General features: G+C 45.0%; 1 protein-coding gene and 1 long non-coding RNA gene across 4 annotated transcripts in view; both read left to right on the forward strand.

Moving 5' to 3' along the window:
- LOC143924221 (uncharacterized) overlaps positions 1–27,987 on the forward strand; it is a 292,570-nt gene that overhangs the window by 184,096 nt on the left and 80,487 nt on the right. The gene's annotated exons all lie outside the window — the stretch shown is intronic.
- ITGB2 (integrin subunit beta 2) overlaps positions 1–27,987 on the forward strand; it is a 172,700-nt gene that overhangs the window by 64,226 nt on the left and 80,487 nt on the right. For all 3 annotated transcript variants that reach the window (XM_077448407.1, XM_077448408.1, XM_077448409.1), the window contains exon 2: positions 21,162–21,222. In XM_077448407.1, the coding sequence (XP_077304533.1) occupies positions 21,165–21,222 (58 nt within the window). In that variant the 5' untranslated portion in view covers positions 21,162–21,164. The remainder of the gene's footprint in view (positions 1–21,161; positions 21,223–27,987) is intronic.

Raw genomic sequence — 27,987 nt, forward strand, 5'->3', positions numbered from 1 at the left:
TAAAAGAAAACTAGTAGAACGGGGTGTAATGTTCGGGGGACCAGGTAGATCGCAGGACACAGGCTTTTCATACAACAAAGGGTTTATTAACTTAAATAGCTTTACAGCAGCCAAAAACAAAAGGAAAAAAGGTTTGTAGTCTCACCGACTTGCAAAGTCCAGAACAGCTGTCCTTATCAAAACAGAGCTTGATCTTGATGGCAGGTAGCTTCCCCTGCCAGGAGCCTTCCAAACAGGACACTGCTGTCCACTTCAGTTGCTGCAGTCCAAAATAAACACCATCCACCATCCACCATGTCTTCTCCACTCCTCCACACCCATCTACCACTTCCTGTCTTGTTTTTTAAAGACACTTCCTTAACAGGTGGGTTAATCAATTTTTATTCCCTTAAAGAGACCACAACCCAAACAGAGGGGAAATATAGCGTCCTTCCAGGACCCAGCCACGGCGTCCTGTACATATCCCCCCCCTGTGCCCCAACGCCAAGGAGGTGGAGGCAACAGTGGAGCTCAAACAATGGACTCGGGAGAGGGCATCTGCATTTTGATGCAGTCTCCCGGGCCTATGCTCCACTACAAATTTAAATTCCTGGAGTGCCAGGAACCACCGGGTAACCCTGGCATTAGTCCCTTTTCCCTGCCTCAGCCATGTTAAAGGGGCATGGTCAGAAATCAACCTAAACTTCCTCCCCAAAAGGTAATATCTGAGGGATTCCAGAGCCCACTTAATGGCCAGACACTCTCGTTCAATTATGGCATAGTTTTTCTCCGCTGGTGTTAACTTCCTGCTGAGGAAGACTATTGGGTGTTCCTTGCCATGAATAACCTGTGACAACACCGCTCCCAATCCTACATCGGAAGCATCAGTCTGGACAACAAACTCTTTTGAAAAATTGGGTGCTACCAGGACAGGGTGTTGGCACAGCGCCGACTTGAGCTCCAAAAAAGCCTTCTCAGCGTCTGCATTCCACTCCACCATGACCGATTTCCGACCCTTAGTCAGATCGGTCAACGGAGCTGCCAACGTGGCAAAGTTGGGTACAAACCTCCTGTAGTATCCCACCATGCCCAGGAATGCACGTACCTGCTTTTTTGTGAGGGGGCGGGGCCAATTCTGTATAGCCTCTATCTTGTTGACCTGAGGTTTCACTACCCCTCTACCCACGATATAACCCAGGTATTTCCCCTCCTCCATTCCCAAAGCACATTTTTCAGGGTTTATTGTAAACCCCTCCTTCCAAAGAGAGTCCAGCACTGCCTGCACTTTGGGCAAATGTGATTCCCAGTCTTTGCTAAAAATGACTATATCGTCCAAGTACACTGAGGCATACTTCCGGCGAGGTCGTAAAATCCTATCCATTGCTCTCTGGAACGTGGCTGGAGCAGTTTGCAATCCAAAAGGCATCCTTTTGTACTGAAAACTCCCCTCTGGGGTAGAAAAAGCAGTTTTCTCTCTAGCGGCCTTAGTCAACGGTATTTGCCAATACCCCTTGGTAAGGTCTAACGTAGTGATATACCTGGCTGGACCTAGTCTCTCGATAAGCTCATCTACCCGGGGCATGGGGTAGGCATCAAACCGGGAAACTTCATTAAGTTTCCGGAAATCATTGCAAAATCGCAGAGTCCCGTTGGGCTTCGGTACCAACACAATCGGGCTCGACCACTCACTCTGCGATTCCTCAATAATCCCTAGGTCTAACATCTTTTTAACTTCCTCTGAAACGGCCTTCCTTTGAGCCTCTGGGATGCGGTAGGGCCGGACAAAAACTTTGACTCCTGGTTCTGTGACAATATCATGCTCTATGACACTAGTGAGCCCTGGCAAGTCTGAAAATGTTTCTTTATTTCTCTGCAAGAACTCCTTTGCCTGCTGACTTTGGGTTTTAGACAGGGTATTTGCTACTTGGACACTCTCCACCCCAACCCGAGGCTCAAGTTTTGTACTAGCCAGGGAGGTCACTGGTTCCCTGTCTGTCCAGGGCTTTAACAAGTTTACATGATATATCTGGAAGGGTTTCCTCTTGCCTGGCTGGTGGACTCTATAATTTACCTCTCCCACTTTTTCTACAACCTCGAAAGGGCCTTGCCATCTGGCCAAGAACTTACTTTCCACAGTGGGAATCAACACTGCTACTCGATCCCCCACTTGGAAGTTCCTAATTTTGGCTGCCCTATTATAGACCCGTCGTTGAGCCTCCTGGGCTTTTTGTAAATGTTCCTTAACTAGCGGCATCACAGTTCGGATCCTCTCCTGCATTTGAGAGACATATTCAAGAACACTTTTATGCTGAATTGGTTCACTTTCCCATTCTTCTTTAACAAAGTCCAGTAATCCACGAGGTCTCCGCCCATATACCAATTCAAAGGGCGAAAACCCAGTGGAGGCCTGGGGCACTTCTCGGATAGCAAATAGGAGAGCTGGTAACAGGCAGTCCCAGTCTTTCCCATCCCTTTGTACCACTCTCTTGAGCATAGACTTAAGGGTCTTATTAAAACGTTCTACCAATCCTTCTGTTTGGGGATGGTAGACCGATGTGCGCAGCTGTTTTATCCGGAACAGTTTGCATACATCAGCCATAACCTTCGACATAAATGGGGTGCCCTGGTCTGTGAGAATTTCCTTGGGAAAACCTTTCCGTGTAAACAACTGGAATAACTCCCGTGCAATAGCCTTAGAGGAGGTATTCCGCAGGGGTAGCGCCTCAGGATATCGAGTGGCATAGTCGAGGATCACCAGTATGTAAGAATGACCTCGAGCCGACTTTACCAAGGGACCCACTATATCCATGGCTATCCTCTCGAATGGGACCTCAATTATGGGCAGAGGGACCAACGGGCTCCGGAAATGGGTCGCCGGAGCGGTCAACTGACAGGTGGGACAAGAGGTACAGTATCTCCTTACCTCTGCTTTCAAGCCTGGCCAGTAAAACCGGTCGGCGAACCGTGCCTCCGTCTTTTCAACTCCCAGGTGTCCCCCTAAAACATCATCATGGGCCAGGTCCAGGACCTTGCGTCTATACTGTTGGGGTACCAATAATTGTTCTACCACATTTTCTCTCACTTTAGTAACCCGATAAAGCAATTCATTACATATTGAAAAATGTGGCCACCGCTCATTAGCACCTGGCTCTTGGGGCTCCCCATTTATTACTACAACCTGTTCCCGTGCCCTGGCCAAAGTGGGGTCCTGCATCTGGGCAGTACCAAATGCCCCCTGGGGAACACCCAAATCTGGCAAGTCAGAGGTAGAGGCCATTTCCTCATCCTCTTCCCCCAGCATTACCTGAATCGGGGAAGGTTCCCCCCCCTCAGTGTTCAGGTAGGTCTGAGAACAATTTGACATCCTTAACAGTATCAGCACTATTTTCATCATTATTAACCAAAGTCTTGGTGTTTTTATCAACTGGGTCCATATTACGAATATGTGGCATCTCAGGGTTATTACCCTCAACAACAGGAACAGAGGTACTAGTTTCTTCCCAGTCTCTGGACCTTTCAGATAGTTCTCCTTGTCTCCAAAGTTTTGCAAATAACGGACAGTCACGTCCTATGATAACGTCATGTACCAAGTTCTTTACCACCCCCACCTCTTGAGTACCAGTGCCACATGCTGTGGAGATGGACACCGAGATGAGAGGGTACTCTCTAGTGTCACCATGAATGCACACAACCCGCAAAATTTTGCTTACCGGACCGATCTTCCCAATTACTCTAGGGTGAACCAGGGTTACCATGCTTCCAGAGTCCAGCAAAGCCTATGCAGGGTGGTGGTTCACTTGGACTTCACACTCAAACTTCCCCTCTCCAAGGTCAAGATGTGTTGCACACGCTTTATGGGCATAAAAAGACCCCCTCCGAAGAACCCTGAATTCCATGGGTTCTTCCTGCAATGGGCAGTGGGCCCGGGTATGGCCCCAGGCATGACATCGCCAACATTGTACATCCCCCTCCTCTCCGATCAGGAACAGGTCGCTGAGGGGGTAACGGGTGTGACTCTTGGCCTTCCGGGGTGTTGGTTCCAGGGCTCCTGGGGACATCCTTTCGAAGGGCGGCAGTTGGTCGGAAAGGCCTTGGCAGATTGGGCCCTTGACGCTTGGCGGGGCCAAGCAGATCCTCCACCACTGTATATCGTTCCACCATCTCGACAAGGTGGTTTACGGTTTTGGGGTCTCCATGGCTGACCCACCGTTGAAGGTCGTCTGGCAGTGACCTTAAGTATCGGTCCAGCACGACCCGCTCCACAATTTGGGGGCCAGACAACACTTCGGGCTGCAGCCATTTTTTTACAAGTTGCACCAGGTCATGCATTTGAGATCGCGGTGGCCGGTTTGAACGATACTTCCATTGGTGCACTCGTTGGGCCCGAACAGCCGTAGTCACTCCCAACCGAGCCAGTATTTCTGCCTTTAGTTTTTGATAATCTTTAGCATGTTCTGGTGGTAGGTCAAAATAGGCTTTTTGAGGATCTCCGGTGAGGAAAGGAGCAATTAAGCCGGCCCACTGGTCCTGGGGCCACTCTTCTCTCTCTGCCGTCCTCTCAAATGTTGCCAGAAACGCCTCTACGTCATCACTCAGGGACAACTTCTGCAAGAAATGGCTTGCCCTTATGGTCACCTGGTTGCCAGGGGCAACGGCCACTTGTTCACGGCCCTGAGAAAGCTGCTGCACTGCTTCTTTTAAGGCAGTTATCTGAGCCTGCATCACCCCTTGTTGGGACGCTTGCTGGGCTGCTAACTGGGCCACCAACAGACGAGTATTTTCTTGCTGCAGAGCCAGCGCCTCATTGTGGTGCGTTTTTTGTACCTCCAGCTGGGTTGCTAAGCGCTGATTAGCTTCCTCATGGCGAGTCTGCGCTTGCATATTAGCCAAGGACAGCTGTTTAATTAGCTCCTCCATTGTTTCAGCTTTCAACAGTTGTGCAGCTTTAACCCAGGACATAAATTCACTGTACTGTCCCTTTAAATGTCAGTTCAAATCCAATGCAAAAAAAAAAAAATAGCAAGAAAAACGCCTGTTACTTTGTCCTGCCCGCATTCGAGCACCACTTGTAATGTTCGGGGGACCAGGTAGATCGCAGGACACAGGCTTTTCATACAACAAAGGGTTTATTAACTTAAATAGCTTTACAGCAGCCAAAAACAAAAGGAAAAAAGGTTTGTAGTCTCACCTACTTGCAAAGTCCAGAACAGCTGTCCTTATCAAAACAGAGCTTGATCTTGATGGCAGGTAGCTTCCCCTGCCAGGAGCCTTCCAAACAGGACACTGCTGTCCACTTCAGTTGCTGCAGTCCAAAATAAACACCATGTCTTCTCCACTCCTCCACACCCATCTACCACTTCCTGTCTTGTTTTTTAAAGACACTTCCTTAACAGGTGGGTTAATCAATTTTTATTCCCTTAAAGAGACCACAACCAATGCGGGCGGTTGTGAGGGCATGGAACATAGCTAGCTCGATGCGCCCCGTACCTTCGGGGCACATCTCTCCGCATAGTCCTCTTTGGTTTAACCCCAATTTACCGGAATTTGGTTCTGTTCCTGATCCTAGTGTGTGGGCCAACAGGGGTATTAAATATATCGAGCAACTTTGTTTTGAGGGTAAAATACAGACCTTTGACAGGCTGAAGCAACAGTACGCTTTGCCTAACTCACATTTATTCAGGTGCCTGCAACTTAACCATGCCTTTCGAACACAGTTTGGAAATGCCCCAGTGGCGTTCTACACTTCGAGGCTAGAGACTCTGCTCAGGGACGATGATCTGTCTAAACCTCTGTCGGCCATATACAGGGTTTTGCTCCCGAATGTTCATACCGGTCTCGAAATCCTGAGAGCAAAGTGGGAGGCGGATTCCTCCTCTTTGGACACAGAGGACTGGGAGGACGTCTGGGAGTATCCTTTCTTACAGTTAGTGTCAGCCAGGGATAGGTTAGTGCAATTTAAAATAGTGCATAGGGTATATTATACTCCGCAACGTCTCCATAGAATCTACCCATCTGTCCCTGCCTCCTGTTGGAGATGCAACTCACCCTCAGCGGATTTTATACATGTATTCTGGGGCTGTCCTCAAATAGCTATTTTTTGGGTGGAGGTGACTAACTTTATTCGGTCGGTTACCACCGTAACAGTACCGTTGTCTGTTGAAATATGTCTTTTGGGTCTGGTCGGATCGCTGGCCCCGCGCCGAGCGCTCAGAACACTCCTGGGATTATTGTTATACTATGCCCGTAAGTCTATTGTTCTTAAGTGGAAGGCTCCGTTGGCCCCCTCTATTAATTTTTGGAAGAGTTTAGTGAACACGGCTCTTCCACTATACAAGGCCACCTATCTTTCGCGCGGATGCGGAGCTAAATTTCATAAAGTATGGGACATTTGGACGGAGTCACGAGACACCAATGCTGATTCGAGTGCTGACTGACAATGTGTCATTAGGACTTAGTGGTGGCGTTCTAAGGTTTTAACACGTCTGTAGCCCTGGGTCCTCCTTACTGGGGTAGTGGGGGGTTGGTTGGGGGGGGGGCGAAGGCTTGCATGCTTCATCCTGGGATGGCCTACAGCCTGCAGTAGAGCATGAGCGAATTTGAAGATTGTCCTGAACAGTGAGCAGTGGTGCTAGAGTGTACGTTGGGTTTTTTTTTTTTTTTTTTGGTTGTATACGCCGGTGGCGGTATATTGGGGGGGGGAGGGGGGGGTTTGTTGTTATTGTTGACTCAGGGGGTTGCAGTAGTAATCAGCCTGGGTATGCCCAATAGGCTGTAAGTTGTTTTATGTTATTGCAAACTCAATAAAAATAATAAAAAAAAAAAAAAAAAAGAGACCACAACCCAAACAGAGGGGAAATATAGCATCCTTCCAGGACCCAGCCACGGCGTCCTGTACAGGGGTCAAGAAAGGAGTCACAGAGAGCACCAAGATGGACAGCGGTTGGTTAAAAATTGATAGGTGGAGATGGAGAGGGGGAGGCCTTAACTAGCAGGTTTTAACTGATATTTCCAATTAAGCGGAGAATACAAAATCAATTGGAGGGTCATTAATTAGCAAACTAGTTTGATGTCACTGGGTGTATTGGAAACACTTCATTATAGACTGTTGCGCACAAACGGGTAGGGTTTGAACAAAGGATTTCAAAATGTCCAAAAAAAAATTTGACGCATAATTCTTTGCTTAAGGAGGCCTCCACTCAGTCCACGTGAAAAACATAAGAAAGTTTAGCTATAAACAAAGAAAAAGTAGCAGGTTCAGAATAGATCCACTTTAGGAGATAGATTTCCATGCTGCAAGGTATATAAAAATTAGAAGTTTTTTTGCAGCCTGAGATCCTAGTACCTGGGATGTCACTGTACTAATTTAACTGGCAATTGCTCAGTCATACAACACTGTACGCAAATACATTTTTTATCATTTTTTCACACAAATAGATCTTTCTTTTGTTGGTATTTAACCACCACTATTTTCTGCAATATAAATTAAAAAAATACTGAAAAAAAAACACATTTTCCTGTTATAAAATGTTTTAAACAAATAATCTTCCTTCATTAACTTAGGCCACAATGTAGTAAAAATAACTAAATTCCATGTATATTAGTTAGTCTATGTGAAAGTTATAGAGTCTACAAACTATGATATATATTTAAAAATTGATCAATCCTAATGTACCTACGGCCTATCTAATTTCTTGAGGCCCTAAAATGCCAGGACAGTACAATTAACCTCCAAATTACCCTTTTTCTGGAAAGTAGACAGTCCAGGTATTTAGTAAGAGGAATGGGGAGTTTTTTGAAGTTGTACGCTGGCAGGGCGTCAGGAAAAGTTCTGCCAGCAGCTTCTTTGGAGCGGTGAAGGAGCGGTGTGTTTACCTCTCCTCCACCGCTACTCCCCATTGAAATCGCTGGGGTAGCGCGGCTATACCACCGGCAAAATAAACCCTTTCTCTGCAACTAGCAGGGGTTCAAAGAGCCCCGCAAACGCCGGAAATGCGATGCAAATCCGATGGTAAAACACTGCCAAAAATAGAGGCTTTTTACCTCCGATGCTATGGGTGGCACAGTGTGAAAGGGGTCTAACAGCTTGGTCTGCATATAAATGTGAAGAAAAATATAACTAAAAAGATCTGTGAATTAAAAAGGAATCCATATATTGAATACTATAATTACAATTACAAGTATTAAAGTGAAATTTAACTGTATCTAAGCCCCACAAACTGAAAAAGAAAACTTACTCATCCATTTATGTCTCTATGCTTTATTTTGTTAAGAAACAATTTTGAAAAATCCCATAGCAATTCTAGCTTCAGTTCTTAAAGTGGTTGTAAACCCTTACAACACACTTTGACCTACAGGTAAGCCTAGATTAAGGCTTACCTGTAGGTCCAAGAAATATCTCCTAAACCTATACGGTTTAGGAGATATTTGCCCGAAGACAGGCACCGCAAGCAAGCTGGAGGGTGTGTTTAGCTGAGAAATCCCCTCCTCACCTCCTCCAGAGGACAGTAAAAAATGCCCATGAAGACTACCGGGATGTATGACATAATTTTGGCCTATATAGGGGGTTAAAGTAGAAATATAGGTAATTATTTTCTTTTTTTTTCATTTTGGATAGAGCAAGGGAGGGTATTAACTAGGGATGCACCGAAATTTCGGCCTCCAAAACATATTGGCCAAAAATGGCCTTTCCGGCAATTTGCCGATAGAAAATTCTTGCCAATAATGCCACTGAAAATGGGGTGGGGCACTGCCCCTGGTGCTGCCCATTACAGGGGGTATGTTCTGCCATGCTTTGCGGGGGGGGGGGGGAACTGTGCAGAGCAGCTTTCCCTCCCAGCTCCGCCTCCCGACATCTCGCTCTGAGTTGCTCCTACACAGTATGATAAGTGCGGCTGGTATACAGATTTATCGGAGGCACAGGATGTGGCGCTTGCTCCCCTCCTCCCATCACTCAGCACTGTGCGTGGCAATCAAATCAAATAGAAAAAACAATGGACTACCGGCGCAAAAGGAACCACCAATCTATATATTCGTTTGCTGCAACCTAATATAAAAAAGTCACTCTGTGAGCAAATTAAATTTCAACATATATGTAAAACGTGGGTTGCGCTAACTATTAAGATTCCACACTATTTTATTTTGTTTTTCTACAAAACCCACAAAGTGCCATGCATACATAGAAACTCCCTAAAAAAACAAACAACTTACTCTCTCTTCAAAATTACTAAATATTACAGAAATTACTGTAAGACAGTGTAGAACAAAAATGTTGGCACCACTGCAGAGCTACCCACTCAACCCGAATTAAGGACTGGCCACCCCTGCAGTAGTGTCAAATAATTAAAGTGCAAAACAGTGCCTTAAAATATATGAAAAAATATCAAAAAACAATCAATTACAGTGTACAATGAATGTCCTAGGTGAGTGATCACTCCAGTGTCAAACAATTGGTTCAAGTGCACAATGCATATCCTAAGTGACCGATCACTCCAGTGCCGATCAAGTTCTCCTATTTTAAAGTGCTTCTTTTTAAATATAAAGTGCTTCTTATATTCACCAACCAAGTAACTTCACCACCACCAGTTGCAATGGCCACTCACCACATCAAATCTGTATATGCGCCTTTAGTTCATTTAGGATACCCACTCCTTTTAGGGATTTCACCAACTGCCTCTCCAAATAGGAAATAGAAACCTCTCGTGCTAGTTTTTCTCACAAAAATATATAAAGGGCCATCATAGTGCAGTATATCAGAAAAATGTATTAAAAGTGTTAAAATGACAAAATATACACTCACATGTGCTTGTGCCTAAAACCAGCACCAAGCATGTCTAGCTGTGTACGTGGGGATGTGGGTTAGATCTTTCCCCCTATACTCTCAGATCCCTCTGGGTGGTGATGTGCGTTCCATGGTTCTCGAGTGCGTTCCAAGCCTCTCCCTCTTACACCGGAAATGGTGAGGCTGCTGGGATCTCCGTTTACCATTTCTGGAATTGTATATGGGATTCTTGGTCCTGGGGTCTCAATCATGCTTGAGTGCTCATCATAACGAGAGGCATAAGGCTTAGGTGCATGGTTTGACTCAGAATAAATGGGATTTGTACTAGTGCTCTTGTGCATTGGAGGATGGTGTGTCATAGTAAAGGAATGTATGCAATGTTGCACTGCTATTCTCATGCTCAAGTAATGGTCTGGCAAAACTTCTTTGAGCAGAGGTACCAAACTTAATGCAAACATGGTATGAGGGCATCGCTGAACATCTAATTGTTCTGTGATCCCTGACACTATATTAAGTAATTTGTTTGTTTCGTCTGGGTTTTCCACCTGTTCAGCTTCCCTGCTGCTTCGCTTCCTGTGTGAGGTAGTTGACTGCTTTTTCTTCTTGTAGGAAGGTGTAGAAATGTTACTATCTTCATTATCTTGCTGCTGAGTTGGTGAGTCATGTACCTCTATCGAGTCAACTCCCACCTCAATAGATGAAGAATCTTCTCTGCTTGTAGCAAATGAAACTAACTCCCTCATCTAGGTCAACTATAGCAGCATGCTCCTCTTCCTCCTCCTCTCCCCAACTTGCTTCTGTGCTGAAATTGAAACATTGACATATTACATTCTAAGTGAGAGATAAATAAAAAATAAAGAGATAAAGAAAGGGGGAGAGAGAGAGAGAGAGACTCTCTTGTTGGAAAACTTACTTCCTTAATTCGAGCACAGGCTTTAAAAAAATCAAGGTATCTGGCAAATGCATAGGGCCGCTTTGGGGCAGCACCAGATCCACTTCGTGCTTCCCGCTCCATTCTCTGGTGTCTTTGCAGTGTATCCTTAAGGCTTCGCCACCTAGTACGAATGAGGTGTTCTGTAATCCAAATTAAAAAAATACATCAATTAGTGGTCAATGGGAATAATTACCATACAATGCAGGTCACTGGGATTTGTGGTCAGTGGGATGCATGGTCAGTGGTATGCATGCCATTACATTGGTGGTCAATGGTATGCATGCCATTACATTGGTGGCCAGTGGTATGCATGCCATTACATTGGTGGCCAGTGGTATGCATGCCCTTACATTGGTGGCCAGTGGTATGCATGCCGTTACCTTGGTGGCCAGTGGTATGCATACCATTACATTGGTGGTCAGTGGGATGCATGCCCTTACATTGATGGTCAGTGGGATGCATGTCTGTACATTGCTAGTGGTATTGGTGGCCAGTGGGATGAAGAAATATGTACTTACCTTTTTGTTTGCGAACTTGCGGTGTGAAGGCTTCCCAGTCAGCATACACGGTTTTACAAATCTCTTCCCAGCCTCTGCACTTCAATGGATTGTTTTTAAAATTGGGTATCTGGCTGTCCCATATGTATGGCCTGTCACAAACCAGATAAATGAGTTCCTCATTGTCGATGGTGCTGCGACGGTTGGGGGCCATCTTATCTCTTTGCATTTGGACATAACAGGAAGTCAGAGGGCACAGGAAACAGTAAGTGAGGGGGCAGTACTCGTAGGAGGAGCTGGAGGTGAAGAAATCGCACATTTGTGAACTGTCATTGCGAATCCAGAACGATTTACACTCATATCTATGGAGACTAGATTCGCAACGCAACGCTGTAAAACTGGACAAGACCCTTTTTTACATTCGTTGAGGAATCGCGATGCATGTATGTGAACGACCGTCATTGAAACCATTGACTTAAGGGATAACGGGCGAATTCAAAGTGTTTTTGACGTATCGCAATCAGAAGTAAATCGCACAAGTGTGAACCGGGTCTTACACACTAACTCCTCACACCGCACTTTTCTTCTCTCTCATTGCTTGTCCAGGTCTCACTACACTCGCAGCCCCCCTCCCCCCCTTCATCCTCAGCATTTCCTGGTCCACAATCTTTTCATCTACTAGTCTTCTTAACCCTCTATATGCTCTGCTCTGCAACTGTCAGCCTCAGAATCCTGCCAGCTTTCCATTCATTCCTCATTGCTCCTTCATTCTGCCAGAACTTTTTTTTTCCTTTACTTCACTGCAGGGACATAACTACAGTGGTCACCATTGCGACCCAGCCTGACAGGTGGGGCAGCATACAGAGGAGCCAATGCCTTCCATGTTTTTCCTGCAGGAAGGAGAGGAGGAAAAGTGGGCATTCAGCAGCTGCAGGAAGAACCTGGAGGGTATTGGTTTCTCTGTATGCCACCCCTCCTCTCCAGCTTTTTTCTGCTGCCCATGGGCCCCTCAGGTCTCTCTTGGCCCTTCTGTGATCTTGCCCAGCAACTTCTCTGCCCCCCTACTGTTCTAGGGGCCCCCTGTGCTCTTTTCCAGTCCCCCCGTGCTCTTTTCCAGTCCCCCAGTCCCCCCCTGTGTTCTTTTCCAGTCCCCTCTGTACTCTCTTCCAGTCCCCCCCTGTACTCTTTTCCAGTCCCCCCTGTACTCTTTTCCAGTCCCCCCTGTACTCTTTTCCAGTCCCCCTGTACTCTTTTCCAGCCCCCCCCCCCGTACTCTTTTTCAGTCCCCCCCTGTACTCTTTTCCAGTCCCCCTTGCTCTTTTCCAGTCCCCCCTGTACTCTTTTCCAGTCCCCCCGTGCTCCTTTCCAGTCCCACCCTGTGCTCTTTTCCAGTCCCCCCCTGTGCTCTTTTCCAGTCCTCCTTGTGCTCTTTTCCAGTCCCCCCTGTGATCTTTTGCAGTCCCCACGTGCTCTTTTCCAGTCCCCCCCTGTACTTTTTTCCAGTTCCCTCTGTGCTCTTTTCCAGTCCCCCTGTGCTCTTTTTCCAGTCCCCCCCCCTGTGCTCTTTTCCAGCCCCCCCTGTACTCTACTCTGATCCCCCCTGTACTCTACTCTGACCCCCCCCCCCTGTACTCCACCCTTCTCTGATCCCCCCTGTACTCTACCCTTCTCTGACCCCCCCTGTACTCTACCCTTCTCTGATCCCCCCTGTACTCTACCCTTCTCTGATCCCCCCCTGTACTCTACCCTTCTCTGATCCCCCCCCTGTACACTACCCTTCTCTGATCCCCCCCTGTACACTACCCTTCTCTGATCCCCCCCTGTACTCTACCCTTCTCTGATCCCCCCCCTGTACTCTACCCTTCTCTGATCCCCCCTGTACTCTACCCTTCTCTGATCCCCCCTGTACTTTACCCTTCTCTGATCCCCCTGTACTTTACTCTTCTCTGATCCCCCCTGTACTCTACCCTTCTCTGATTACCCCTGTACTCTACTCTACTCTGATCCCTGTGCTGTTCTCCTTTACCCTGCCATTCTCCTGTCACCCTGTACTGTCTCCTGCCCACCCCCTAGCTCTGCCAGGTTCTCCCCCTCCCATCTCCCACGGGTGCTGTGGGGAATATGTCAGGATGGAGAGAAGGGAAGGCTTCCCTGCCAGAAATGACAGAGTAAGTTATCTGTACAAATCACTTACTCTGTCCATTCCTAACTGTAGCATAATAAACTGTGTTTACAGACAACACAGTTTACTATGCTACCACACCCACTTTTTGCCACGGTGCACTACGCTTGCCACAAGTCAATCTCCCCCTAAATGTCCATCATTGTCACCTTCAAAGGTTGGGAGGTATGCACTGGTAGGCTGCTGGGCACTGGTGAGGCCCAGGCAGGCTGTAAATGATGGGCACTGGTAGGCTGATGGGCACTGGTGAGGCTGCATTGATCTCCTGTACCATGTCTGCAGTCTGACCATCTTCTGTACCATGTCTGCAGTCTCTGACCATCTCCTGTACCATATCCTCAGTCTCTAACCATCTCCTGTACCACGTCCCCAGTCTCTGACCATGTCCCCAGTCTCTGACCATCTCCTGCACTATGTCCCCAGTCTCTGACCATCTCCTGCACCATGTCTCCAGTCTCTGACCATCTCCTGTACCATGTCCCCAGTCTCTGACCATCTCCTGTACCATGTCCCCAGTCTCTGACCATCTCCTGTACCATGTCCCCAGTCTCTGACCATCTCCTGTACCATGTCCCCAGTCTCTGACCATCTCCTGTACCATGTCCCCAGTCTCTGACCATCTCCTATATTATGTCCCCAGTCTCTGACCATCTCCTGTACCATGTCCCCAGTCTCGGACCATCTCCTGTACCATGTCCCCAGTCTCTGACCATCTCCTGTACTATGTCCCCAGTCTCTGACCATCTTCTGTACCATGCCCCCAGTCTCTGACTTTCTCCTGTACTATGTCCCAAGTCTCTGACCATCTCCTGTACCATGTCTAAAATATTTTTTAAAAACAGTAATTTTCGGTATCGGTCAGTTTCGGTATCGGTATCGGTTTCCGGCCTAGTGTATTTAAAATTTTCGGTATCTGTTTCGGCACCAAAAAACCCATTCTGTGCACCCCTAGTATTAACCCCTGTCAAATTTATTTTCATCCCATTGTGAAGATTTCCCTTTCACTTCCATAGCCAAACATGAAGTCAGAGGCTGAATCTTCTGCATTCCTATTAAAGACTTGCTTGGCTGACATTCCTTCTGGCTCCAGATTCTCCTTACTGTTCTACTACGCTGTACCCAGGCTTCCTGACTTTCTGGCTTGTCTGATTATTCGTTCCGGTTACCAAACTTTGGCTATGTTTTGACTACGTTTGTTCTATTTATTTTTATTATTAAACAAGTGTGATTTAACTGTACTAGTACCTCGGTCTGATTCATGGTTTCTGATGTAAAGTAATTCGACTCGCACAGCTAGTCTAGTTCTGTAATGTTAAAAATTAAAAAAACAGAACAAATCAAGTTGAATATGACTAAATACTTCTAGCTATGCCACTAGTTTTTATTTTGCTTTGCCTTCGTTAAAAATGCAATATACAGTACAGTTGTACAACTGCACAGCCTGGTGGACACATGGTGGAACTGTGATGCTAGTTGGATTTCCTAATTTATTCTGAGTTGATAATTGTTAAAGTTTTTAGAAAACGATAGCCTTTCTAGGCACAGCTGCAGTACCTTTAAAATATATTTATACCCTTGAAATTTTCCCCATTTTGTCATGTTACAACCAAAAATGTAAATGTATTTTATTGGGATTTTATTTGATAGACCAACACAAAGTGGCACATAATTGTGACATGGAAGAAAAATGATAAATGGTTTTCAACATTTTTTACAAATAAATATGTGAAGAGTGTGGTGTGCATTTGTATTCAGCCCCCCATTACTCTCACACCCCTAATTAAAATCTAGTGGAACCAATTGCCTTCATAAGTCACCTAATTAGTAACTAGAGTCCACCTGTGTGTAATTTAATCTCAGTATAAATACAGCTGTTCTGTGAAGCCCTCAGAGGTTTTTTAGAGAACCTTAGTGCACAAACAGCATCATAAAGGCGAAGGAACATACCGGACAGGTCAGGGATAAAGTTGTGGAGAAGTTTAAAGCAGGGTTAGGTTATAAAACATATACCAAGCTTTGAACATCTCACAGAGCACTGTTTAATCCATCATCTGAAAATGGAAAGAGTATGGCACAACTGCAAACTTACCAAGACAAGGCCATCCACCTAAACTCACAGGCTGGGCAAGGAGAGCATTAATCAGAGAAGTAGCCAAAAGGCCCATGGTAACTCTGGAGGAGCAAAATTTAAAAACAGAGCAGCAAGGTGGGACTTTGCATGAGGCACAAGGCGTGCAGAGCCAAACACCTCCATCCCGATAATTTGAACAAAAGAACAAAACAGGTGGGACTTTATGTGAGGCATGCACCCCAGGAGATAACACGATAGCATTGAATATGGCAAGTACCCAAAATGTTATAATATAACCAAAAACATTGCATAGAAGCATCACATCACATCAATTGGCATTACATGATTTAATTGTATAAAAAATATGACAGAGGTAAAAATAATATCATAATTCATACTGTAAATACTAGAAAAACCCAAATCCATTGGAGACATATCTCCAATTGTATAAATAATATAACAAAAATAAAGTTTATAACATGGTTAGTTCATACTGTAAATACTGTAGAAAATTCCATTAGAAGCAGGTCTCTATAATAGATAATTATGTCCTAGATAAATTGATAAAATCCAATTTATATATAAGGTAAGGTAATGATGCAATTGTAAACATAAGGGGACAACTATTGACTCCCAATCCCATAATAAAGCAACATAGTTGGTTCATACTGTAAACATTATAGATAACCAAATTCACTGAAGCGTGTCTCCATGATAAATAGTTAGTCGTACTTGGTTGGTACAGTCCAATTAGTGTATAAGGTTGTAAAAGGTAATAATGTAGTATAGAAGAAAGGGCATCTATTGTCTCAACGCGTTTCGTGGCTACTGACACTCTTCAGGAGAAGGTATGAGGTAGGTGTCTATAAATATTAAAAACATATATGTTGAAAGAAATTATATGGTAGGTCTACGTGGAGGGAGAGGAGGTGAGGGAAAAGAGGGGGAGGGATAGACTCCGATTTCCAAGAAATACTTACAAATAATTCTATGAGTTTGGGCATAGGTATGGCGGGCTGGAGGCTGACCGAAGAAACTTTAGCCCCGGAAGCTGAGGTGGACTGACCCAAATATACAACGGTGGAAATACAGTAACAGAAACCAGTCCCCAGTGATGTACCCCCATTAGTTTCAAGATTGATGTGATCCATGTGGTTGCCATCTATGAGAGGAGGGGATATATGATAAAAATTTATAAATAGACCGTGGAAATATATGATGGGTGACTGGTGGGAAAATTGTACTGGTGCAGATACCAGCCAGTGAAAGGGAAATAAAACATAGGATCAGTGCAAGGTAGTGGGGAGAATAAGGTGGCACAAAAGAGAAAAGGGAGAAAATGTGTGGTGGGAAAACCAACTGTCATATTTTATATACAATTAAATCATGTAATGCCAATTGATGTCATTTGATGCTTCTATGCAATGTTTTTGGTTCTATTATAACATTTTGGGTACTTGTCATATCTTTGCTATCGTGTTATCTCCTGGGTACATGCCTCATATAAAGTTCCACCTGTTTTGCTCTTTTGTTCAAATTTTCGGGGATGGAGGTGCTTGGCTCTACACACCTCAGGCTTCATACAAAGTCGCACCTTGCTGCTCTGTTTTTAAATTGTATTCACTTAAAAGGGATGAACGCATGCACCTTTACCTATCTATAATTTTTGAATGTTGGTACTCTCCAGTGTAATTATAAACTCAGGTGTCTATTTTATATTCTAACACGAACAAACATCTACATTGTCAACCTATAGTCTTATGTCATTTTAGGTTTTGAGGAGGTTGGTTGTACCATGTTATTGTCCCATACTGTTATTCACAATGTGTGCACTTGACTATTTTGCCTATGTGTATTATACTGGGCCATGATATGAGCTGGGTTGGCCACTCGCAGCCGTCTTGCTCAGTCCCAGGAGCTGCGATGCGCTCAACTCTGGAAGAGCTGCAGAGATCCACAGCTCAAGTGAGAGAATCTGTCCAGAGGACAACTATTAGTCGTGCACTCCACAAATTTGGCCTTTATGGAAGAGTGGCAAGAAGAAAGCCATTGTTGAAAGAAAGCCATAAGAATTCACATTTGTAGTTTGTGAAAAGCCATGTGGGGGACACAGCAAATATGTGAAAGAAGGTGCTCTGGTCAGATGAGACCAAAATGGAACTTTTTGATCTAAAAGCAAAACACCATGTGTGGTGGAATACTAGCACTGCACTTCACCCTGAACACACCATCCCCACTGTGAAACATAGTGGTGGCAGAATCATGTTGTGGGGATGCTTTTTTTAGCAGGGACAGGGAAGATGGTCAGAGTTGATAGCGAAGATGGATGGAGCCAAATACAGGGCAATCTTAGAAGAAAACCTGTTAGAGTCTGCAAAAGACTTGAGACTGGGGCGAAGGTTCACCTTCCAGCGGGACAATGACCCCAACGACCATACAGTCAGAGCTACAATGGAATGTTTAGATCAAAGCATCTTCATGTGTTATGGCCAGTTTTGGTCATCTTACTTTAAAAAAGTAATTAGTTAAGTTACAAATTACTTCTCCCAAAAAGTAATTGTGTTAGTAACTCGGTTACTACATTGGAAAAGTATTTAGTTACTCAGCAAAGTAACTGTGACAGGGGTGGCAGCGGTGGTACTTGAGGGGGTGGCAGCGGTGGTACTTGAGGGGGTGGCAGCGGTGGTACTTGAGGGGGTGGCAGCGGTGGTACTTGAGAGGTGGCAGCGGTGGTACTTTAGGGGGTGGCAGCGGTGGTGGTGTACTTGGGGGGTGGCAGTGGTGGTGGTGTACAGTACTTGGGGGGGTGGCAGCGGTGGTGTACTTGGGGGGTGGCAGGCAGCGGTGGTACTTGGGGTGGCAGCGGTGGTGGTGCCATCCTCTCCCACCACCACCTCTGCTTCTTACTGATCCCATCCCCCACCACCACTTATCTCATCCCTACCGTATCCCCCCCAATCACCTCTGTTGTAGAAGTGATGGTGGGTGGGTAGGGATGGGATCAGTAAGAAGCAGAGGTGGTGGAGGACTTGGGATGGATCGATTGCACTGCAATTCGAATCGTCAAACAGTTGCTTACTTGAATGCCTCCATGGATGCCTTTCCTCATGGGGAGAGAGACAGACCCTCACCTTCACTCGATTGGTGTCAGCTGGTCAGCTGACTTAATTTTTCAGTGTCCGCCCCGCCTGTCTACATTCTTTCTGGTAGGATGGGGCGATCCAGACAGTCTCTTTGAGTCTCAGCCTCAAAATAACAAACCAGAGGGATCTTGTTTATGAAATAACTTTAAATGCAAAGATACATTATGATCCATATACCCAATTGACATATTATGCCCATGTTCTGCTATTCTGACCCGTAGTAGTCGTTTTGTTCTACCTACATACTGTACATCAATCCACAAGGGCATTTCAGAACGTATACTACATGCGTTGTGTTGCAGGTAATACTCTCGTTGATGGTGAATTCATTATTATTGAATGTCGATAAAAATGTATCAATCCCTCTAATTTGACTGGATACTTCTTGGCAAGGTTTACATTTCCTACATGAGAAAAAGCCTTTTTTGTCCCAATATGTAGGAGGGCAACTAGGGGGATCCAATATCTTTTTCACTACTACATCACCAAAACTAGGTGCTCTTCTATAGATGAACTTTGGTTTTGATGGTAATTCCTTTTGCAGTGTCTTATCTAAACATAAAATGTGCCAATGGGTATTAAAAACAGATTCTATCTCTCTATACTGAGAGTGAAAGTTTGATATAAAACGCCACTCATGGTTGTTATTATTATTAGTCAACCTTACTTCTTTGTCTCTCAAGATCTCTTGTCTAGGTAGAGCACCAACTTCTTCCACTATAGTATCTAGAAATTGAGGCTTATATTCTTTTTCCACAAACCTCTCTTTTAAAACTTGGGATTGGGACAACAAATCCTCAGATGTAGAGCAATTGCATTTGACCCTCATGATTTGACCCTTAGGAATATTTCTCAGCCATAGGGGGTGATGCCCATTATGGACTGGTAAAAAGCTTTTTTTAGATAGAAACTGCAAACTGTTTTATTGAGATACCAGTTGCCATCCACCGTCTGTCTGTGTATAATGGCAGCGGTGGAGCGGTATACAGAGAGTTAATCCATGAGGGTCAGATATAATCCGGGAAGGTCGAGTCGGTAGGCCACGCCCTTTGAGAGAGTCGTGATGACAAAATGCGTCAGTGTGTGACCTATCGACGACCGGAAGTGACGCATGGTTCCCTTGCGTTCCAAAACACTGAGGAAAGAAACCAGAAGGGGTAGTGTGCGTCATGTGGTATGGTGTGCGGACATCTCACGCAGCCATCCCTGATTGCCTCAGTAAGCGGCCACAAAAATAGCTTATGACAACTTGTTATTTGGCCAGATTGGAACAAGGACTGAGATGATTTTATGAGGACAAGTTTGTGTATTTTGTGGAGTTTTTAATTAAAACTTATAAATGGAACTGGACTATGTGGAGTTTCTCTCTTCCCATATGGTGAGTCCGGGTGAACTGATTGAAAGCTCTAAGGAAGGCACAAGGACGCAGAGTCGTGGGATTTATAATTGAGGCCCAATTATTTCAGAAGTGTGGTGAGTTTGAACCCCAGAAGGGAGTATGACGCGCGTGTGGAGCAATTTGGTGGAAGGGTGCACTATCATCAGACAATATTGCTATCACCACTATGTATCTGGACTTTCACTCCTTTATCACCATTTGACACTGTTTCCAGTGCTGAATGTTCAGTGTTTTAGAAAAAGCAGCTTTGTTTACGTTATACTGGACATTGAGATACATTTTATCATTTTATGAGTGATGATAGCGCTGCTTATGATGAATGATATTTAGAGACATCTGAAGTCTATGAATTTTCTTTTATCATATTGGAAATATTGTGTATTTTAAAGATTAAGTGGCTGCTTAACATATGGGTTTAGGATAATTGGACTATATGCACTGTTTGATGTCTGTTGGTTTTTATTTTGGAAACGCCATTGCGCTGAGTTAAGGAGATAGTGATATTGGTTGCGCTTTGTTTTCTCTCTCTCTCCTTGTTTATATAGATTTTGGAACATACACATGGTCTAATTTTTCAACCAAAAGCTCTCATCGGTCCTTTGCTGGCCGAATTTCCAATCGGGTGTACGTGGCATTAGAGTGGGCCAGTCAAAGTCCAGACCTAAATCTAACTGAGAATCTGTGGCAAGACTTGAAAATTGCTGTTCACAGACACTCTCCATCCAATCTGATAGAGCTTGAGCTATTTTGCAAAGGAGAATGGGCAAAAATGTCACTCTCTAGATATGCAAAGCTGGTAGAGACATCCCCTAAAAGAAACAGCGATAGGTGGTTCTACAAAGCATTGACTCAGAGGGGCTGAATACAAATGCCCACGCTTTTCAGATATTTATTTGTAAAAAATGTTGAAAAATATTTATTATTTTCCTTCCAATTTTATGTGCCACTTTGTGTTGATCTAGCACATAAAATCCCAGTAAAATACATTTGTTTTTGGTTGTAACATGACAAAATGTGGAAAATTTCAAGGGGTATAAATACTTTTTCAAGGCACTGTATCTCTGTACCTACACACCAGTTCTGCCTCAGGCAGTTCTCAAACACCTGTTTTCTTTTCAGTGTCAATCCATGTCAATCATTTGCATAATCCATGTATTTTTTTTATTTTATTTTTTTAGGAAATGTCTTTGCCCTTGATTTTTCTGTTGTTGCACTTCCAACTTATCCTTTCTGGTGTTGGTGAGTAAATTCTGTTTTCTTTTTATTTATTTTTTGTGTCTTCCACATTTTATCAGCAGAGCGTTACACTTTAGGGCCAGTTCACACCATGCCCACACATGAATCGCACAGGAACATGCTGTGCTTTCCTGTGTGACTCACACGGTATGCAAAAGGCACTCTAATTTTGATCTGCAGTGGGTGTCGATACAAAGTAAATGACACCCCAAATGCAGGTCGCAAAATATTTGGCTGCACTCCATTTAAAAAAATAGTGCATGCAGTGCGGTGCAATTTTAGCCCATTCAAAATGAATGGACTGAAATCTCACTCCACAGAACTGCATGTGATTTGCACAGGAATGTAAAGCATGTTCTTGTGCGATTCACGTGGGGGCATGGTGTGAACCAGCCCTAACAGAAGACCACTATATCTGCATGGTAACATTTTGGGTGCACTCACACTAGGCATAGTTAAACAGAACTGTGCCCAAGTTTTATTGTCCCCCTTACCCATCTCCGCTTTTCTGCACTCACACTAGGCTATAAGCAAGTGTTCCCAAGTACACTTACTGTACATCATAACCTCTGCCAACCAGACCATGGCAATCCCTGCTTCTGTGCTCAGTGATTTATGGAGAGTTCTGTACTCAGGCACAGTCTGCACTCACACTGAAGAGAACAGTACTGGACCACAAGTGAACCTGGGCCAAGAACACCTCTTCCAAGTGGTTCTGGGCATAGTACATCTGAAGTGGTTGTAATCCTTTACATATACCCACTGAAGTGTTAAGCCTCAGGTGATACACAGAGATGATACAGATCATTCTATATACATTGTACCTGTTTATCTGCTACACCCTGTCCTCTACAGCCTTCAAAGTATAGAATTTACGCAGTATTTATTTGCGCCAGGAAGTAGGGGTTGGAGATCTATTTTGACACATTGCACAGCATAGGGTAGGGAGCAGAGTGTAATCTAAGACCTCAGTGGAGGGAAAAGACACACCCCTTCTACACAGTCTCATAGGGAAGCATGCATAGCTGAGGCTGTCAATCACCTGTTATGTGCTGGAGGAGGTGTGGGGACATCTCCTAAGATTTCCTGGGGTTGACATAGCCTGTCAGAAGTGGCTTATGCAAATAGCAGAAGAATGAGACAGCAGACATAAACTATACTAGGTTCTTTGGTTCAAGGCAGGTAAACGCTTTGGAAGGATATGCTGTGTTCATCTTTCATTCCAGAGGTTAACAACCACTTCATTTGTTCCCTGGCAAATGAACCAAGGCAAGGCACTTAACTATTAAGTTGAATATTCTGTGATGAATCTAAAGCTGAATTGGTTATATGACATTGCAATGTCTCTGTCCTCCTTCAGTCTAAAGAGAACCTCCAGAGCCAGAGATAGCTGACATCCTTCTGTATGAAGTGGGTTATGAGGCATAGTGGGTGCAAGGTGGAAGTTATTGGGCGCCAGGCACTTCTTGAATGCAAAAGCGATTTTTATTTCTCTTACAAACTTTTATGGGGGAAAGAGGGTTAGGGCCAGGACACCCTTAAGTAGTTGCATGTTTAATTAGCAGACACCAAGACAAATAGGAGAACAGCCGTGCAGGGAAAGGCCTCCAGCAAGAAGCCACATCTACATGTGGTAATAAGGCGGTTGATCCCTTAGTGACGACAGCTTCCCTTCTACCTCCGACCACGGACAGGTTCTCCGGCCGCAGAACCGTCACTTCTGGTTGGACTGCAAGTTGCAATTCCAACTGTGCGCTGCTCTCTTGCTTCTGGATAGGCCCTCAGACAGCCTAGCAGCCAGATGCCCCTGGTATAGGCCCAATCTCTGGCCTAGCAGCCCAGGGCAACACAACACATGTCTACCTAGACAGCCGTCCAGGTGACACAGAACCTAGATCACCTAAATATATAGGATCTCCGAGCAGACTAAGGGATTTAAGAAAACCAACTCATTGACTGAGATACACCACATACCCATAACCTGACCTTGAGTTGCCCTTCTCATATCTAGTACCACCAAGTCCCCAGCCACCTAGTGGTAGAAGAGACAAGTGCAACAAGGCCAAACTTAGGGAGCAATCAACAGATCTCTAACAATCAACCAGGATAACTTCTCCTGGCAAGTGCATTTGTGAGGAGTAACCCTGCCTAAACTCTAGGGTGCTACATCCTCCACCTGCCCAAAAAAACGACATCTCGGAGATTGCAGAAAAATACATTTTCAGCCCTCAACCCTGAGGGTGAATGTCTTGGCAAAAACTGTGATGGGTGGGGAAAACGGAAAACAGGAAAGGGTTAACAATAAAACAGTATAGAAATATAAAACATACGTGTGGTGTACCACTTGAATAAACGTAGATGTCAAATAGTTATGTACAAAAACTATGATAACTCATATAGGACAATAAAGTATCAAAAATATTTATGTACAATTTTAAAGGCAGGCTTAGGCAACAACCTTGATTTCTCACTATCTATCTAAAATATATGTACAGTGATAATATGGAAGTAAGTTAGTGTTGACGGCAGGTTAGATCCCTGTCTCTCTTTAGTCAAGGAAGATGCACAGACACAGCAACACCTGAAATAGAGAGATTAAAACAATGAAAATGCATCCTATCCTATAATAACGTAGTGCAATATGTACACAGTGACTTGAAATAGTCCTCGACCGAGGACAGCATGCCAGTGTAAACAAATCCTATAAAATGTCTACATTATTTACATAATGAAAAGAGGCCCCATTCTCGCTTAGAATGCCACCCCCTTTCCTAATCAACATAGAACTTCAGCAATGGGTTTATCAAGTTACAGTCCTGATACATAGGTGAGTCCATTATTTGAAGAAAATAGGCATTTTCTCCTTTATCACTGCCTAGTCTAACTAACTACACACCCAGTGCCCATGGCATGTCTCAGTCCATAAATTTCACTAAGACCCCTTTCACACCACACCGCTGATAGCGTGGGCGGTAAAACGGCGCTATTTTTAGCGGCGTTTTACCGCCGGATTTGCAGCGGATTTGCGGCGCATTTCGGCCGCTAGCAGGGAGCTTTTACTCCCCGCTAGCGGCCGCGAAAGGGTTAAAACCGCAGGCAATACGCGTTTTGCCGGCGGGATTACAGCGCTGCCCCATTGATTTCAATGGGGAGCAGCGGTGAAGGAGCGGTAAACACACCGCTCCTTCACCGCTCCAAAGAAGCTGCTAGCAGGACTTTTTTCTGACGTCCTGCCAGCGCACCGCTGTAGTGTGAAAGCCCTCGGGCTTTCACACTACAGACAATGGTGCAGCTTCTTTAGGGCGTTTTGCAGGCGCTATTTCTAACGCTATAGAGCCTGCAAAACGCCCTGGTGTGAAAGAGGTCTTAGAGTGGACAATATTTTCCAGCAGTTCCCTTTTTTCTTTAAAGTCAACTCCAGGCAGAAGGAAATGACTGCATTTTAGGCAATAAGCAGCCAGGCCATGGTGCAAGGGGCCACATTTCAGGACACAGGTCCCCTTGCAAAGATATCATTAATCTGTCCACATGACAGCCGAAGTCAAGTAAACGTTCTTCATTATTTGCAAACAACAATCTGCTGAAAGTCACAGATCATTCTTCAGGGTGGAACACCCCAACAACCTCAGTTTTAGCCAATGTGGCTCAGGTGATCACTCCATGTAACGGTCAGCAGCATTCAGTCCAGCACCATACTGGCAGCACAGCTTTCTGTTGTCAGGGCTGGGCTCAGCCCTTCCTTCTCAGAGCAGGCCACTCAGCCGTCGGTTAATTGCCAGCTCCAATCTTGCCACAGTGACTCACCTGATGATGATATCCTGCTCGTGAAGTCCTGCTGGTTACTTAAGCTGTTCGGTCCAGATCCTCTCTGCCTTTGCCTTGTCAACACATCCAGAGACTCTCCCGTGTACCTGTTAAAGACTTTCTTGGCTGATGTCCCTTCTGGTACCTGATCCTGCTTGCTGTTCCACTGTGCTGATTCTCCGGTTACCTGATTTCCTGACTTGTCCTGAAGTACATTGATCCCTGGCTCTCTGACGTCCAGGCTTGTCTGACTATCTGTTCCGGTTACCAAACTCTGGCTATGTTTTGACTACGTTTACTCTGTTTACCTTTTTACTATTATAATTTTTAACTATTAAAGTGTGATTTTTAATGCACTTCTCTCTTGGTCTGATTCATGGTTTCTGACATCTGGAATGTTCACTACTAGCAAAGAACTTAGTGCAGAGACGTGAAGCGACTTCAGCAGAGCGTTCTTTAACTCCACAAGTGCACATTTGTAATGCACAAAGAGAGGTGACATTTGTTTATTCATGACAGTTACCTGTAGTACCTGGAATCGGGTAAGATCAAGATCTCTCCCTTGGTGTTCACCGTAGTGACAAAATGATTGTGGACCCTTTGGTATGACTGACATTATTTGCATTAGTTCAACAAATGAGCATGGAATCAGGTAACAATGGGGCCTTTTAATCCCTGGTTCTTTATTGCATTTCAATGTAAACAACTTATCCATAAGATTCATACGGCGTTGTGGTTTTAACGGTTCCGTCAACAGTGGAACACTTCTTCCCTTAAGGTGGGGAAGCAAACAAGAGGAAGTACAAATTTTCGAGGCTTGATGCATGATGGCTACTTTGTACAGCAGTCACTTTATGCATCCCGCACATTCTCCCTTCTCTCTTCACTTACCGGCTTCAGGCGCTGCTGGGGAAGGATCTGAGATCTTTCACCCTGCTTCATCCATGTCCCTCCGCATATGCGACACCTGAGGTAGTAGCCAAGGTAGATGCTTGAGTCTCCGTAGCAGGAAAAGAGGTTACTGGCACCACCTGTTCCGGACTATCGGTCACTGTGGGTGTCTTGGGAGGAATGATGGCAGCGGGAACTAACACTTCCATTGCGGTGTCTGCAAGCTCGCCAGACACATCTGGTTCCTTGGAGGAAGAGTCAGTCTGGGCTGAAGTAGGTCTGCCCGAATCAGCAGAAGATAGAGGAAGCGGTGGTGGGGGGGGGGTTCAAACAGAATGGGTGTCCAGACAGAGGCAGCAGTGGTGGGGAGGTCAGACAGAGGCAGCAGTGGTGGGGGGTTCAGAGAGAGGCAGCAGTGGTGGGGTAGGTATGACCTACCTAACATACATACACCTACCTAACATAAATACACTGACCTCACCTACCTGACAAGGAGACAGACTTCATGTATCCAGGTGTCCTGCAGTTCAGTTCAGCCTCAGCCACAGTGTGTGGTGTGCAGTGTGCCCATCATGTGTCACAGCAGTCACTCTGCCATCCGCCCCCAGCACAGCTCAGGTCATCTGCACAGCCCGGCGGGCTCCTCTTCTGGTTATTCTCATCTCCTCTTCTACAATCATTGGTGCAGTCACTGGCACATCTCACCCAATCTCTCCTCCGTTGCCCTGATCTCTCAGAGCGGGGAGCGGGCATCTCAGTGATGTGGCACCACGGCATTGTAATTCCCACCTTCTGGAGCCTGCAGTACCTATGATGGACGTCACACTTCCCGCGGTCCTGGCATTGGACCAGTGGGACGTCCATCATAGCTCCAGAAGGCAGGAACCATGTCACTCGGCCGCACTCGCCCACACTCGGCCGCACTCGGCCGCACTGGGTGGTGGCTGGCAGTGCTCGGGGCTAACAGTTGGACGGTGCCTTCCTGAGACTCTCTGGGCTTTTCTAGGTCGCATTCAGGGCTTCAGCCCCCCCTAGCCACCCCCTCCTGCTGCCCCTGAGTATGTGGTACAGAAGACGCATATCAGGAATATGAACTGTTGGGTTTACATATACTTTTATGCCCTTATTTTGTAGTCAGATAGAGTTTTTTCGATTAAGGCTTGCCACCTGACAGGGAAATACTTAGTTGGAGCAAAGAATTGTGACCCTGTGTCCAGCCTTTATACATTAGGATTTTGAGAATTTTGGTTACTGGGGATGTTCACTGTTTTAGGATCAGCTTTCAAGCTGTCATCAGGCAGAGATAACACCACTGAGAGTAATGGAAAATGTCTGCATTTTAAATTATAATCATTTGCTGCTCTTAGGAGAAGGAATATGGTTCTTCTAAAATGTAAAATTTTGCTGTGTGCAATAGCACTTAAATTAAAAGGAGTCATACTTTGAAGTACCATTGGAACTCAAGTGTTTTGTATTACCGTAAAGTATTTAGCCATTGGCAGATCTGGCTTTCAGCCCACACTTGTGTCTTCTTCTTGCCCTTCTCTGCCAATACCTGCTTTTCTGTTTGAAAAATGGGTTATCTACGTTTGTTGCAAATTAGATTTAAACTGCCAAACACTTAATGAATGTCAACAGATGATTCACAGCACAAAATAAGCTCCTGAGTTTTATGCTGGTTAATAAGAAGTAAGGCAATATAAGTTTATGACAAAAGCAGGCGTGCCTTGGCAAGCCAGTACAAGCTTAGATGTAAATTTTGTCTAGCGCTGGTTAGGTAATGTATATGTAATAATCTCTGCATATTTAGATTCCAGTATTTCAGCATTTAGATTCCAGTGTTTTCTTAGATACGTTCCTTATGACAGATTTTGCTGTAGTCCCATATTATACAAATTTTAAATTTAATTCCCTAGCTATGTAATCAACTTTGGATAACTTGAAGCTATACACTGTGATTCATTTAGTTAAGGTATAAATATAGCTGCTGCTATTTCACTGCACCCCATTTCACAACAGTTGCAGAAACTACCTACTATACCTGAAATACAGTTTTTTATTTAATCATGGATT

This window comes from Lithobates pipiens, unplaced genomic scaffold, assembly GCF_037356315.1.
Source record: "Lithobates pipiens isolate NorthernLeopardFrog02 unplaced genomic scaffold, aLitPip1_a1.2 Scaffold_22, whole genome shotgun sequence".
NCBI lineage: Eukaryota > Metazoa > Chordata > Amphibia > Anura > Ranidae > Lithobates > Lithobates pipiens.